A 17,092-nucleotide genomic window follows, 5' to 3' on the forward strand; every position below is an offset into this window, starting at 1 on the left:
TAATTCCTTGCCCCTCAGGTTTCCTGGACCTATCTAAAAAGGTAGGTTTGCAGTTTCCTGAAACTGCCGCTTGCCCTTCAGGTGCCTTGCCCGAAACTAAAAAAAGAAAAGAAAGGAGATAACACAGCTCCCCTTCGCAGCAGCGGCGCAGCGTTTCCCTTGCCTCGAGGAGAACAGACGGGAACCTTCGTTCGGGCTACGCCTGCGCCTCACCTGGACACACCTGTGCTCACCTGAGCCTGCGCGGGCGCCTCCTCCCCCTCCTCCTCCAAGCCCGCTGCCCTCTCGCCTCCCTGCCCCGCCCGCTCTCGGCCGCCGCGCAGGCGCACTTGCCGCTCGCCCGGCAACACTCCCGGGGCTCGGCTCAGCGCTGTCATGGCGGCAGAGAGCAGCAGCAGCAGCAGCCGCCGCCGCCGCAGCAACTGCTAAGGCAGGCAGGAAGCGATGGAGGAGCTCCTCGCGGCGTCGGCGGAGTGAAGGAGCTGCACAGGAAACTTCCAGCCGCTTGCCTGAGGTCGAAGTTCTTTGCCCATCCCTCTTCTCTACCCCGGGCAGGTAGAAGCCCGGCTGTTGGTGGGGAAGCACCGGAGACACCTCCCGCCCGTGGAGCTGCCTGGGGTCGGCAGAGCCTCGTCCCTCCCCGCCGGCCCCGTCCGCGGCAGAGGCGAGGAGGAGCAGCAGGGCTGGGTGAGTGGGAACTTCTTTGCCGGCCCTACTTTGTCCTTGCACCTGTGACTGTGCGTGAAGGGAGGAGCGGAGCTTGCAGTTACCTCAGCTCCTGGAGCAGCACAAGGACGGCGGAGGGAAGCACTGCAGAAACAGAGCGGGGCAGGGGAGAGGCGCGTCTCTAATAATAATAATAATAATAATAATAATAATAATAATACAGAAGTAAACACCTTCGGGAGTCCCGCGCTCTCTTCTTTGCAGGCAAGTTTAGTGCCTGACAAAGAAAGGGGCTCACCTGCCTGATGCAGTTGCACCTGCCCTCATTTTCTGGGTTGAGGGGGGGTGAGTGCAAAGAGAGAATGGGGTAGTGTTTCTTGATTAGTTAGATGACAGGCTTTTTCAAATGTTTTCAACAAGCTGCGTCTGCTACTAATTTTTTAATATAATTGTCTTTTTTTCTTTAGTTTTCAGATTAAAGAGGCCGCTGTCCTTGTGCCGAGGGAAGGAAAACAAGATTATCTCAGCGCTCAGAAACTGGACCCGAGGCTACGGATTGAACTCTTTTTATTTCTGGGGTGCTGGCTTCTGCTGGAAACCTGGAAGTGAACTAAGCTATGGCGAGTGGAGACAAACAGGTTGCTTCTCCTCGGCCAACAGGTGATGATGGAGGAGGGGGAGGTGGTACCGGAGGAGGAAAAGAAGGAAACGCGGTCGAAATGGAGAGCAAGCTGCAGCCTTTGAATCCAGGAATCCCTATTCGTGGTATCAGGATGAAATTTGCTGTTCTGACAGGACTGGTGGAAGTCGGAGAAGTATCCAACAGGGATATTGTGGAAACTGTGTTTAATCTGGTAAGGCAATCACCTTTCTAACTCTTTAAAGGAGAAGGATGGTATGTGGTGAAACATAAGGAAAGCAATACATTCTACCCACATTCATATTACTTCATTCTTACAGTTAAGGCTGCCCGCCTACCTATTTGTCACAGGGTGGTGCATCTGGTAAGCTATTCTCCCGGAAGGGATCCTTACTTAGGCCTTACTTAGTAACCGTGAGGCTGCAATACTTTTCCCACTCACAGTTGTTCTGTTTCCTTGCTTTCCCGAGTTATAGCTTCTATCAAGGAACTTTCCTGCTATTTACACCTTCATAGAAGTCATTTGAAAGCACTTAGGTTCTAAATAGTTTTGCTGTCATCTCTGTTTGCAATGCTTAAATGTATTTTGGGATTTTAGGCTAATTCACAGTTGGAATATACCATTGTTAACACACAATTGCTGGTGCTGCAAATTTTAGGGCTCTGATGTAAGGCTTTGATTTTGCAGAGGTATGCCTCTTTTCTCCCATGTGAACATTTTAAGCCCATTTTCAGTAACCATAGTAATATAACTCTTTGTAGATATTTCTACCAATTTGGGTAGAACTTGAAACATTGTGCATCAGTGTTACTTACCTTGGGAGCACTCAACTTTTCCTAGTAATAAGAATTTCCTTGGAAAATGACAAATGCTACACCAAAACAGAAGGATTTGTTTAACAGTAAGATTATATTTGACTATCACAATTGTAATGGCAACGGATAGTAATTATGTGATATTCTGAATAGTGGTACCTGTTCAATGTACATTTACATAAACATTAGATGAGGATAAGTTATATTGCTGCCTCCACCATAGGTAAGAATGGTTGAGTTGAGAAGGCTGTGCTCCAACACTGCTTAAATGTAATCTGGCTTTAAAAAGTAGAATGGAAAGCTCAAAGGCACAGTGTATAGTGTTCCACATGTGTGTAAGTATCTGGAGACCGAATTCTTGATCTGCAAGAATTTAAGTTCTTTTGCAAATCTTTTTTGGCCCTGCTGAGGGTTGTCGGTTGGTGCAAATAGAACTGATATCCCTTTAGAAGTTAAATGTAGGCAATGCATTCACAGTGTCCATACAACTTGGTTAGGTAAGACCATAGACTTTTATTTGACTTAAATATTGGTAATGTATAACTAGGGTGGAACAAAAATGCTCTGCCTAGGAAAACTAAGGTCTAGACCTGCTATGTAGAATAAATAGAAAGCAATTATTCTGACTAAATAGTGCAAAAACATATGTGCACTAGGCCTCTTGTAACTTTTTACAGCTGCCTGTAGCTTAAAAAGCAAAACAAAACTTTTACGTGTTTCCCTGGCACAGAAGAAAAAACAAAGCAGTTGTGCCACATTAAACTGATCAAGAAGATACAGATAACCAACTGTTTTATAATACAGAAATCTATTTAAGTCTCTGAAGCATTGCAGCATCTGTACAAAGTATTGCTAGCGTGTGTGATCAGGCGTACTACATAAGTGAAGTACTGCTCTGAAGTTTCCTGCCCACTCATCGTTCTCCTATGTGTAGTGAAATAACTATAAAATCTCTTTCTTTTAAAATCTGACTTCTGTAGATAAATGCTGAAATGTTGTACATTGTGGAAGCTGCAGAAGAAATAGCTCCCATGTTTTGCACTGAAGTAATAATGCAGTTTTTATAGGAAATAGAAAGCTGTCTTCAAGAAATTCAGTGTGTGACCTAAATAACAGGATATTCTGCAAATTTTCCATCTGCCTGGAACCTGAGTAGAAAGATAGGAAGAACAGTTTCCTTTACAACTGAGTTTCATTAAATACACCCACAACTTTGTTAGAAATTTCTGCAGGATGTGTGTGTGTAGATAACTCATGAACATACCAGGCTGCACTAAGTTGGACTGTTGATTTAACCAGTGCTGTCAACTCTGACTGAAGGTTGTGCTCCAAGGTGCCAGACAGAGTGTGTGTGTGTGGGGGGGGGATCCCTGCTACTTCAGAACATTGTAATGGAAAAGGCCAGGGGTTGAAACTGGGGCCTTCTGCATGCAAAGCATGTCCTCTGTCACTCATCTGTGGTTTGGATGTGGGTAGCAGTGGCAATGTATGCCTGGTTTGCTGCTCTCTTAAAATTCTCCACCCTATTTGTGGGTAGAAAACTGGGTGGACCATCTCACTATTTTTTTAAAAAAGAATATTTTCAACATTTTCATGAGGGTTGGACTCCCTGTTAGTAGTAGCTGTAGCACAGCTTCTTTCTCCACCCCCCAAGCTTCCCCCCCTCAAAAACCGTATTGTCAGCCTTGCAACCATTTTGCATCCTGTACAATGCCCCCTGATCCAGCATCATTCTGGAACAGGGTGTGTGGGGTGAGGAAGGGGTGGCAGCCACCGTTAAAAAATTGAATAATAGAGTGGTACTTCTGGTTATGAACTTAATTCGTTCCAGAGGTCCGTTCTTAAGCTGAAACCGTTCTTATCCTGAGGCGCGCTTTTACTAATAGGGCCTCCCGCTACGTGCGCACCTCTGGCGTGCGATTTCCGTTCGCATCCTGGGGCAAAGTTCGCAACCAGGAGCAGCTACTTCTGGGTTAGTGGAGCTTGTAACCTGAAGCATTCATAACCAGAAGCGTTCGTAACCAGAGGTGCCACTGTATTTGGAGAAAAGGTCTGGGAAGTGTTCTTTTTTTAGGGGAGGTGAGGGGAAAAACCTCCCTCTTTCTTTTGGAAAAAGTTTTCTGAGAAATGTCAGCTCTGCTTTAGTTTGAGCAAGCAGACTTTGCATAGTTGCTGGGAACAGTAAAAATGGGTTGAACACATGTAGTGTTGAACTGGAATCCTATGGCTTTGACACCCTACTTTAGATATAGTATTGTAAAATGGCAAAGCAAGAAAAAAGATCCCGAACATGTAGTAAGAAGTAAGCCTTACTGCGTCGAAAGGAGCTTTCTCCTAGGTTTCAATCCTAACTTCATGTACCTGGGACTAAACTCTGCTGATTCAATATGTTTTTCTTCTTAATGGACAAGGTTAGGACTGCAGGCTTGGACTTTTAGCCGCTATGTTATGCTGAGCTGGGCACTAAAAAGTTACTATTCAAATATGATTTAGTTTTGTGGGGATAAAGTAGACAGGAGAACGGTATAGTTGAGCCTCTATTCCAGTAGTGTCTCACTTTTTTTGAGGAAAAGCAAAGTGTTGTAATTCAGGAAAGTGTTACACTGGGAGATACTCAGTTCTCCTCACCCTTGGTGCTTACACATGAGTTAGGCACAAATTCATGGTGCCCCCCCCCCCCAAGACTTGTTGCAGTCCTTCCTCCTACACCTGTTTTGCCTAGTAGCAACTTCTCTTTGCACTTGTCATAACATAATTTTTGTTTTTGAGTAGTTCCTGGAAATAGCTCTGGTGTTGTGTTTGTCACATTGTAAGTAATCATAGGGCAGGAATGACTAGATATCACCATAAACAAAATATGTTACAAGACTGATTCCAAAATTTACATTTTTATTTTCATGAATCTTAATAGACAGTCCTATACTCTCACTGCCTTTTTATAGCTAGTGCCTATTTAAAGTATTTTGATTTCATGCCATACTTATTCTCCAAAAGCAGGTTAATTGCGCCCTTTTTTTTTTTTTTTTTTTTTTAAAGTGGCATTTGGGTTGTGAAATTAGATGACTTACACTTATAAAGTGAACTTTGGGTCTTCTGAAAATAATATGTGATGCAAACCTTAATAATGACAAGTTCCTAAGTAAAGGTATGTTTGCTCTCTCATCAAGTGCAAAGTGAGCATGGGAGGGATGGGGAGCTACACAGATTTGGACAGGAAAGAATAGCAAGCTTGACTTATCTCAGATGTGGCTGTGTTTGGCTACACTAGTATAATGGAAGATCTGCAAGCCTGTTATCTTCATGTCTCAATTATGTACAGGTGTGCTTGCTAGAAAAGAGCCAGCACCAGCTGAAGTGCAACTTACTGCTATTCAATGGCAGACATTGTTCTGCGTTTAGCCTCTTGCACAACTTCACCATTGCCTAAATGTAGATGGGAAGCTTTTGAGCAGGGATTGAAATTTTTTATTCGCACCTCTCTGCCAAGTTGTATAAGCTGCTTGCCAGAGCATGACTTAAGGAGGCTGGTTAGTTCCCTGGTTATGCCAGGAGTGTATTAACCGTAGCTTCAGTTGCATTGCAGGTTGCAATAATGCCACACATTGCACCTAGGGTAAGAGTTTCTGATGGAAGGCTCTCCAGAATTAGCATCACAACTACTTGATGCATTCATATTGCACAAGGTTGTACTGCAAATAAGGCAGTTCTGCCTGTAGTTGGATTCAACCTCTTTAACTAATCTTTCCCTTGTTCCAATCATGTAAATGTCAGTTATAAAAAATATTATATCAGAAACCCTTTTTATTTTTAAAAGTCCTCGATAAAAGACTGCTATAAAGGACTAGACTTGTACTCTAGTCTTTAAGGTGAACTGAGAGAGTTCTATAGATAACACTTCTTTTAGAACACATGTACTTCAAAGTAATTTTCAAAAATTCTTTCATTCCAAAATCCCTTTCCCAAAGGTCATGTCAAATGTAAAAGACTGGTCTTTTGCCAAGACATTTTGCCCTTTTTCTTATCTTAATGGCCCATCCATTTCTTTGAAGTGATAAACTATGTGACTCAAGGCTCTTTGCTCTTATAAGAATTGTGGTTAGAAGAAAGTATTCTTATCCCATTAAGAAAAGTGTAGCTTAAGACCAGTGCTATCATTCTCTGAGACATGTTAAGATTGGCTAATCCTAAATGAGAACGTTAAATTAGTTCAGTGTCCTAGAAGCTGATTTGGGGCAGGACCCTTAAACATAACCCTTCCTTCCTTCCTTCCTTCCTTCCTTCCTTCCTTCCTTAACCATCTCTTTGAAAGCAACCTTTTGCACCTTTCCATCATTACTGAACTTTATTTCTTCTTTCTTTGGTGATCACTCATAGCTGAGTAAGATTGTCTTCTATGAAAACAGTCTTAACAGTGAGTTCGAAAGTGACTATGGAGGCCATTTCTGGATCCATATATCCTTCCACAGAGGGGACATAGGTTTCTGGGTGGGAGTTGATCGCGGTGAGGGTTTGCCAAATGTGCCTTCCTCTTAGCTCGTTTCTCTTTTCCTCTCTGAGTTCGTGCTTCTAAAGTCCACAAAACCTTTGGTAAAGGCTGTTCTCAAACTGGAGCACTCACAGGCCAGTGTTTCCCAGTTATCAGTGCTTATACTACATTTTTAAAGATTTGCCTTGAGAACATCTTTAAACTTCTTTTGTTATTCTCCCAGTATTTCGCTTTCCATTTTCAAGTTGGGAATAGAGTAGTTGCTTTGGAAGACGATAATCTGGCATCTGAACAACATGACCAGTCCAACAAAGTTGATGTTGAAGAATCATTGCTTCGACATTGGTGATCTTTGCTTCTTCCATTACACTGACATTAGTTGCCTGTCTTCCCAAGTGATGTGTAAACATTTTCAGAGACACCATTGATGGAATCTTTTGAGGAGTTGGAGATGGCATTTATAAGTGTTCCATGTTTCATAAGTATACAGTAAAGTTCGTAGTGCAATAGCTTTGTAAACAAGCATTTTGGTTTCCCTGCGGGTGTCCCGGTCCTCAAACACTCTGAGCTTCAATTGGGAGAAAGCTGTGCTTGTGGAGCTCAGGTGATGCTGGATTTTGGCATCAATGTCGGTCCTTGTGGAAAGATAACTGCCCAGGTAGGAAAATTGATTGACATTTTCCAACGTTACACTATGGTTGGATTTGTGGCGCTGCAGAGGGGTTGTTTTTTGTTTGCTGGTGCAACACTTGGTTTTTTGGATATTGAGTGATAGGCCAAGCTTTCCAAAATCTTCTCCGAAGATATTTAGGATGGTTTGGAGGTCATCCTCTGAGTGTGTACACACTACGTTGTCATCAGCATACTGAAGCTCTATGAATATCACTAAGACAAATGAATATAGGGAATGTGTGGGGGGAGGAGGGAACTCATGCCCAGAGAAACTGTAAATGTTGGAGGTCTTGCCCAAGGCTATAATTCCCAATCAGGCTGCTCTGATCATGATGTGGGCTGGTATAGATGGCCCAAGCTTTCAGTTTTTGTTAGAATAACTCTTTTGTTACTCACCCTTCATCATATGGTGCCATGGAGGGTTACACTGAAAATATTATGTAATGCTATTCAATAATAATAATAAAAAATTCCAAAATACTGTACCATATAAATACATATCTAGCATCAAACCAGATGATATATAGGGGAATAATAGCAATAGTTCAACTTTCAGAAGTTATACGCATGAGCATGGCATATTCTATATGCTTTAGCCCATTACTGAAGTCTTCTCTCTAACCTTGGACACTGTTAGAGTAAGTACTATCAATAGCATGTGAGAGAAGCACAGGGGCAAGCTCCTCTGCAAATGTGATACTAAGACTTGGTAGAAGAGTAGGGAGGTGAAGTTTTAACAAAAGAAAATTGCTGGACCTTTCTAGAAGTTGGTCTGAATAGTGACTTATTGTGAAGTAAGGCGCATTCCTTACTAGAAGTCTGTTAAATAATTAACCCAGTAATTGTGCTTCGCCTCTAAATTTGATCTGGAGTGTATTCTTTGCATCTTCTGTGCATTGTTTTTCCTTGAAAATGTTTTACACTAGCCTTTTCAAAATGAGGAAAAGGATTTCTATGTGTCTTTAAATATTATGTGCAGTTTTCTAATTCTGTCTTAACCATTTTCTATAAACAATTTAACCGTTAGTTAATATAAGGTCTAAAATGGTATATCAAGTATATTTCTAATTGAAGCTGCAAGTCTGTGCACATTTACTTGGAAATAACTCCTCATTGAACTAGATGGGCCTTACATCCATGCAGATATGTTTATGAACATGAACTCATTTCTGGCTTACTCCACAGGTCTGAGGGGGAAAGTGGAGTGGGACTTAACTCCTGCTTTTATGTCTCCTGCTCACTTACACCCCTCGTCATCCATGTGTTGAGGGCATATCTATCAAGGTAAAGCTTGACAAATGCAGGGCTCTAGAACATGGAGAGAGCCTATGTTTGTTCGGCAGCCTTTCGCTCTGCTGGTATGCCCCCAACACCTAGATGAGAAGGGGGAAGGGTTGGCAGAAGATGCAATGGCTGCGTCACCTGGTGTGGCCATATTATGTCTTCCATGCAATTGTAAATCACATAAGGGGGATGCTTGAAATGTGCAATAGTCTGATTGCTGCAGCATAAATCCGTCTACTTGTATTAACACTGTTTCTGCTGAACTACAACTTTAATTTTTAAAAAGTGATAAGATGTACTTCAGCAGTGGAACGGCGTTTCACCTCTCAATATGTCGTGGGGTTTTTTCGATATCCCAACTTTTAAAGTAAATCCATACATTCTTTAGGATGCTGTTGTACCTTTTCCAGGAAACTTATGTAAGTCATTCTTTTCATTGCGTTAACAAGACTTTCTAATGTTGGTGCTAAGTGAGGAGATCCAACTAGTATTTGGCAATCACTTCGTATTCAATGGAAGTGTGCATAACTGTCATTACGTAATCTCTTCTAGGTCACTGGTGAATGCACCTCTAGCTCTGGTTATCCTAGTTCTGTCACTTCAGTCTATGTATTGTGCCCATGATAAAGTAACACTGATTTGAGGTAGGTTTTGTTTCTAGAAAGAAATTACAGTGGGCTTAGTAAAGGGCCTGGCTTTGTAGTGACTTACAGCTGTGGACACACATTATTGCAGTGGTAAATGAGGAACACTACTTAATAAAGATGAACCTTCAAATCATCTAAAGGTTTCAATGACCCCCCCCCCCCCAAATTTGAATCCTTTTTGTTAAGCAGTGTTAGTTTTGGGCAACGTAATTGCTTCGCTCTGCAGGGCAAGTCTTCAGGAAGCTATATGGGAAATCATATTAAGCTTAACTGCTTAAGCCCACTTTTTTGAAGACGAAAAAAAGCTTTATGAATAAACTGGTTTAGTTGTAACACTTCCTAACAAGTGATACTTTTTTATATCTCCTTCTCCACTTTATATGTCTTACATTCCATACAGTCTCATCCTGTTTGTCTGCTTTTGTGATTCCCATCTTTGTACCTTCTGTCGCATTGCTCTCCACCCATTTAAAGCCCATTGCTTTTTCTTCTTTTCAGGCCATTTTCCTATTGAGTTTCTTCTCAAAAATCCACTATATAAATTTGATAAATATAATAAATATTTTATATATATATATATATATATATATATATATATATATATATAATATATATATATATATATATAATATATATATATATATATATATATATATATATATATATATATAAAATATATATATAATAAATATAAATACAACACACACACACACACACACACACAGAGTAGAGCTTTCCTTAATTTACGGGATCTCATCCTGGAATGCTTTGCCACTTCCTGGGTTACCCAGTCTTGCCCATCTTAATGGCAAACTCAGGTGGTTAAGTGCCCATGGGATTATTGGAGCCAGTAAAAGAAAACGGTCTTGACATATGCTGGATAATCCAAGATTTTAGCAGAGGTACAAAAATACATTTTTCTACATAATAGAAAACAACTTTCAGGGGGACAACCGCACTCAAACAACTCAGTAAGCATTAAGTATGCTTACTACTCATGGAGTGTTGAGGAAAGAAAAACAGGAAATGCGGGGAGAATAATGGAATTGTCTGTTACAGAAGGGCTGACAGGAACCCAGGAAAGAGGGTGGGGGAAATACAGTGCAACATTTGTTGCATGTTCCACTTGTCTAATGTAGATTGTCCTTTTTTGAGGAGAGCAGGAACTCTTTTTCGTTGCTGTATGGTGCTTTGCATGCTCTTGGCATTAAAAACTTATGGAAATCTAAAACTTTTAGCAATAGACAAATTAATACAATAATAAATTTGCAATTAACCAGCACAGGCAAGTTGTGCATCCCTTAGTTCAAGAGTTCTTCTACTGTGTTTCAGGAAGTAAGTCAGAAGTAGCAAATAGATCAGGACAGCTTTTCAGACCACATTTGTTTCTTCTGTGCTATGAAAGTAATGGATGTGATGCTATCTAAAAACCTTCTGAATATACGGTAATAAGGTTATATGACTCATTGTACTGATGGTTATATGCAAATAGCAAAGTAAAAAAAATACAGATATAGCCAGGTTAATAAAGGATGGAAAGGCAGGCAAAAATACTTGTCAGTGAAGTACAAAATATTTTTACATGTACTGAGGAAAGTTTCTAGAGTTATTTTGTCTTACCCTTGTGGCAAACTTCGTTAGGACAGCATTGAACTCCAATGTTTAATACATTTTGGCTTGAAACCATCGTACAAGTAAAATATATTGGGTATAGTCTTGCATTGTAAATCCTATCAATGGGAACTTTGGCTACAAGTGAATTTGCAGTTGAATTGTCTGCCTTCATGGTTGAAGCTTAAAACCTTTGTGCAATGCGACATAAAAGACTACTGATTTCAGTCTACTGTATTAAGATTGCAATAGTCCTGAAAACTTACATAGGTAGCTTTAGTGATGCTTTTTATCTTGTGAATTTCCAGTTCGGGGCAAAATAAGTGGATACTCTGAATACTTTTGTGAAAACTTCAGTATACTTTTAAAAGTTGAGATGTAAAAAACAAAGCATATTACTAGATATAATAAGAATTTGTATTCCTTGAACCTGCTGTGGATTAAATTCTTGCCTATATTGTCATATATCCCCATTTTTGTTACTTTTGTTTAATGACGTCCCTTTAAAATTCAGATGCCTGAGATGAATTTGCCTTTTTTCATGCCCCTGGATTATTTAAATGGAACTATTAAAATTGTGAATTACACCTTGTTCTAAATCTAGAGGGTGATGAGACTGGAAGGAAACAAAATAGTTTTTATCCCCTGATTGCCTTAATGTTTGCAGTCTTTTAGAAACTTACTTCCTCAAGCTACTTGTTACCATCTGTGGTGCCATATGCAACAAATGTAAGATGTTAAGTTAGATCTTCACAGTAAACATACAAAAATAATAATGCTGTCATTAAGTGATGGCACATATTTTTAAGTAGGAACCTGAGCTGTTCATTTTCTCTTTTCTGATTTTGTCCTTCTGAGAGAAGCACCTCTTTTTTATTAGTTTCCTTTTTCCTACCCCAGTGGTAAACATTGCCTAGGCTATGATCAGATCTATTCATTTCCACAATTTCTTGAAACCTTTAAAGCCATGGTAATGACAAGGATGATTTAATTATTGGTTTTCTACAGTTTGTAAAAATAGCAGTTCACTCTTTCAGTTTTTCTTGCAAAGTCTGTTCTTTCTGGAGTACACAGATGAAGCATAGATAATTGCTCTTATTATTAGCCTTTTACTCTAGTGTCCTAAAGAATTACAGTACAGTAGTCTCTTGAGTAAAACATATAAATGAGACCCAAATACTTGTCCATGCTGAAAACATGGTATAGTTATTTCAGAAATTAAACTAGCCTTGAGCACTTATTGTCATGAAACATTGATTAAAAAAGTATTAATTAGACTCTCTATAGGCCTTATAACTAATCCTTTTTCCAGCAACCATGGGTTGCATCCAGTACAGTGGTACATCAGGTTACATACGCTTCAGGTTACAGACGCTTCAGGTTACAGACTCTGCTAACCCAGAAATAGTACCTCAGGTTAAGAACTTTGCTTCAGGATGAGAACAGAAATCATGCTCCTGCGACGCAGCGGCAGCGGGAGGCCCCATTAGCTAAAGTGGCACCTCAGGTTAAGAACAGTTTCAGGTTAAGAACAGACCTCCAGAATGAATTAAGTACGTAACCAGAGGTACCACTGTACTGCGCTAGTGGAATTCTGCTTCCACAGTGGGACTTTTCCTGCCTCTCCTTCCTGCTGTGTGCACACCCCAACAACTGCTTCAGAAAATCTGTTGCTCTTGTGCAGTGGCCGTGTTGGATACAACCTTATTGTTTTTGGACTGCAATCCTAGTTCATTTACTGCAGATCATATTGAGCAAAGGGTGAGTTACTTCTGCATAAATATGTATAGGGTTGTGCTGCTAGTACCTGAATGACTCCATACAAAGTACACTAAGGCTGCAATCCTATAACTGCTTATCTGGTAGTAAGACCTATGCTGAGTTGACTTGTATAAGATTGCATTGTAATGCTATCTGCATTATCCAACCTAGTGCTCTCTAGATGTTTTGGACTACAACTCCCATCAGCTTCTGCGAATATGGCCATGATCAGGGATGATGGCAGTTGGAGTTAAAAATATGTGGAGAGCAAAAGGTTGGGAAAGGCTAGGCTAAACTGTAGCAATTAGGAATTGCTTTCCATTTTCTGATGGATATATTTCTGGTGTATTTGAGTCATGTACATCCTAAACAAACACCAGTATTTTAGGGAAAGACACCTATTTCTCTGGGATGATTCTATAGGAGCATAAAAGCTGTATTTGTTTAAATATAACAGTATCAGTTGTTTAATAATATAAGCTAAGTTTTTCTCTGTCTTTAGTGAACTGGTTTAACAGACAGCATACGCCAAACACCAGTCAGTCTAGATTTGTGGGGCTGCACCAAGGTGTTACCTCTGATTTCCAGTTGAAGCAGCTCAGGTTGAATGTTAGCGTGTACTAACTTCCACCTGAAGTTTCTATCTGCCCCACACATGGCATCACATACAATGCCAAGTATGAGGTAGGTGGCCATAGTTTGGGACAAATGGCCTGGCAGGCCACATGGAGACACCTGGAAGGTCAAATTTGTCCTGTGGACTAGTCTGTGCTTCCTCATGTACAGGAGAACCAAACTTGCTTGGCATCCTACTGGCTATTTTTTGCTTTAGTTTCACAACAACACCTGCAAATGCCTTTTGAACACCAATAGGTCAGATTCATGACAAGCCCTCTCCATAAATGCTTCTACATCATGCTGTTGATTATACTAATATATTTAATATGCTAATATACTATATTAATATATACTATATACTATATACTAATATACTAATATATTTTTAAAAGTCCATTAAGAATATGAAGTGTTACTGAAACAAAACTTTGCAAATTTGTCCTTATGCATATACAGTAGTTTAAATTTTGTTCTGGATTTTTCTCCAAGGAATAAATAGTTTGGTGTATTATCCATAGAAGATACACTCCGGTTCTGAAATACATTCTTACTAACTGTCACCAATAAGGATAAGACGTGTTTCCTGATTTTGTGTCTGCCACATCCATAAATACTTAAAGCATTGACATATCACCAGCTTTCAGCAATTTGTTCTGGGTGTGGAAATTTGATAGCATGCAAGGAGCTCCTCTACCCAGAGTGGTTTCCTCTTTAGTTTCAGTGGATGACTTCTATCTGTATATTCCTTCATATGAAATAACTTGAGTAATACTCTTGAAATGTGTAAGTCCTACCATGGTAAAAAATAAATCTCTAGGTCACTTTTTTGAATATTTTGAAAATATTTAAATTATCAATAGATGACCACTGATTATTAAGTAAATACATTGCAAATGGCTATTAATTGCTACCATTATCAGTAGGGTACAGAACATTTTTTAATGTCATTGTGAGCCAGGAGAACAGAAAATGATATGAGTTCTAGGTTTGTCTTGCATAAATTGCACCTCAAGGCATGGTAAGGTCATGTATTGGGTTTGGGGAGGTTTCTGTCAGAGTAGAGTACAGTGGTACCTGGGGTTAAGTACTTAATTCATTCCGGAGGTCTGTGCTTAACCTGAAACTGTTCTTAACCTGAAGCACCACTTTAGCTAATGGGGCCTCCTGCTGCCGCCACGCTGCTGGAGCACAATTTCTGTTCTCATCCTGAAGCAAAGTTCTTAACCTGAAGCACTATTTCTGGGTTAGCGGAGTCTGTAACCTGAAGTGTATGTAACCTGAAGCGTATGTAACCCGAGGTACCACTGTATTTAACAAGATATTTTATTTATTTTGCATGAATTGTGGGTTTTTCAAGCAACAAGAGACCTAAAAAGGCAGTAGAACAGGTCACTTACTGATTACTTTCAGAATACCAGATAGATGCCACTTCCTTTGCCAAACCGATAGAAGTTGCAGTCCCCACCTACTCCTTTTAACACTACTGACTTTCTAGCTTGCAGCTAGTTTATCACCAGTCTTTAAGGGCTACTGTATATTTCTAAGATGTCTTGCTTTTAGATGTCTTGCTTTTGGTCTTGATGTCACAAGATCCTGTATTTTCACTATGAAAGCACAATGGACACCAGTATCTTACAGCCGTATGTCTCATTATACTAACCATTGTGTAAACCCAACCCTTGAAAACAAAATCCAAGATGACCTTGTGACACACAGAAGGCAGTATGATCTGAGACTCATACTACCCCACCCCCAGTAAAACCTTACTCTAAATTTTGCAACCTGGTTTTTCCCAGTCTGAGTAAGGTCCAGTACAGACTGACATACTACGTTTCAAGGAAACATATTTTCGTGTATTTCTTGGGGTTTGTTTGTTACTTGTTTTCAATCCAACTTGACAGAACGCAGGAGGTTTTAATACATTTTCTAGCTGTGCTGTAATCTTTGACATGGAAATAACAGTGATCTTATATTTTTATTAATACAAAATAGGCTCTTTGGCGAACTGTGAATGTTTGACACAATAATTGGATGAGTTCTTGATTGTTCTTCCACTTCTTGTAACTATTTTCGGACTTGTATCAATGAATAAACAAAGCCTCGTCAAAATTGATTTGACTGTCTTGTAGCCTGTGCATCTGATCTCAATTAACCATTTTCAGAATAGTCTTTTTCATGTTCTCTGTAACTTTCAAACCCTTTGCATGCTCTTCTGTTACAATTGTACAGACTAGGACAAGACATATTGTCAATAAATTGCACAGCTTGTTGTAATGAAGTAGCTTGTAGTTATCAAAGACCTAGTTAAACAGCTTAATTGTTCACAACGCTTTCTGCTAGAGCATTACTTCAAAAATGAGATGCCAGTGCTTTAAAATTGTACAAATTAGTGTTTTATAATTAATTGTCTGTCTTAGTCTGTACAGCCCAGTATTGTTGAAATAAGTAAAAGTAATTGTAGGGAGCTAGTGGCGTCTAAACCACCGAGCCTCTTGGGCTTGCTGATCAGAAGGTTGGCAGTTCAAATCTGAGCAACGTGGATTTTATCATTGCACAGGGCACTGCAGGAAATTTGAGAGCCCAAAGTCTACAACTGCTGTCAATGTTCAATCCATGGTTAGATTTGGCTCTCCTATCTATATAAGTCTAGATATCCCTAGCTATGCCTAGGGATATTTCCATTTTGCAGTCTGAGAGACTCACGTCTATTAAGTCTACAGTGGTACCTCGGGTTAAGAACTTAATTTGTTCTGGAGGTCTGTTCTTAACCTGAAGCACCACTTTAGCTAATGGGGCCTCCTGCTGCCGCTGCGCTGCCGCTGCACGATTTCTGTTCTCATCCTGAAGCAAAGTACTTAACCCGAGGTAATATTTCTGGGTTAGCGGAGTTTGTAACCTGAAGCGTATGTAACCTGAAGTGTATGTAACCCGAGGTACCACTGTATTATCTCTTTAAATGTGGAAGCTGATCAAAATGTGTGTGCAAATTGCACCTTCATTCGATAGATATTTCACAATTTGTAAATAGTTTGAATATCAGCCAAAACTAGTGTTACAAAATTGTTCACAAAATTGTGTTACCAAATTGTTTCCTTGTGAGTTCCAGGGGTGGAGTACTGACTCAGGCTTCCATGCCCTAATAGGCCTTGTTATCAACAGAGACAGGGAGGCTCTCAAAGAGGCTGTCCCTTTATTAGGAAATAGTGCTAACAAAACATACTAACACAAGCAACTCTCACACTGGTAACAGACAGAGAACAGCTCACAGCTGCAACCAGAGAGAATAAACCAAACCTGGCAAGTAACAAATGGGAATTGGGTCTGTTGCATGACAGTATATACTAGCAAGCCAAGCTGTTGTTGATACATGGCAGCAATTGATTAAGCTGGTGGAATCCCGTTTGGTAGATCAAATCCCTGCTTATGTTGTAACATTACGTGTTCAAATTTTACCCAGAGTAAGTTTTACTCTGAGTAAAACTCAGTTGAATGCCACCCATAGCACATGTTCTTTCATAACTCCTATAACAAATCAAGAAAAGGAGTATTCTTTCATTTTGAACAGAATTTATTTTAGATTTGTTTTTGTTTGGTTAGTTTATAGGTAAAGGTAAAGGGACCCCTGACCATTAGGTCCAGTCATGACCGATTCTGGGGTTGCGGCGCTCATCTCGCTTTATTGGCCAAGGGAGCCGGCATACAGCTTCCGGGTCATGTGGCCAGCATGACTAAGCCGCTTCTGGCGAACCAGAGCAGTGCACAGAAACACCATTTACCTTCCCGCCAGAGCGGTACCTATTTATCTACTTGCACTTTGATGTGCTTTCGAACTGCTAGGTTGGCAGGAGCAAGGACCGAGCAACGGGACAGTTAAATCTAATTTAGACAACT

General features: G+C 40.2%; 1 protein-coding gene across 4 annotated transcripts in view; it reads left to right on the top strand.

Annotated features, from left to right (window-relative positions):
• The first annotated feature begins 349 nt into the window (after positions 1-349).
• The window catches only part of LRBA (LPS responsive beige-like anchor protein), a 360,426-nt gene continuing 343,683 nt past the window's right edge, over positions 350-17,092 (top strand). For 3 of the 4 annotated variants that reach the window (XM_081021326.1, XM_081021329.1, XM_081021328.1), the window contains exons 1-2: positions 350-687; positions 1,134-1,520. In XM_081021326.1, the coding sequence (XP_080877452.1) occupies positions 1,284-1,520 (237 nt within the window). In that variant the 5' untranslated portion in view covers positions 350-687; positions 1,134-1,283. Of the gene's footprint in view, positions 688-823; positions 840-1,133; positions 1,521-17,092 lie in introns of those variants that run through there. The other variant, XM_081021327.1, reaches the window with a different exon arrangement.

Source organism: Podarcis pityusensis, assembly GCF_964106645.2.
Source record: "Podarcis pityusensis genome assembly, chromosome: 9".
NCBI lineage: Eukaryota > Metazoa > Chordata > Lepidosauria > Squamata > Lacertidae > Podarcis > Podarcis pityusensis.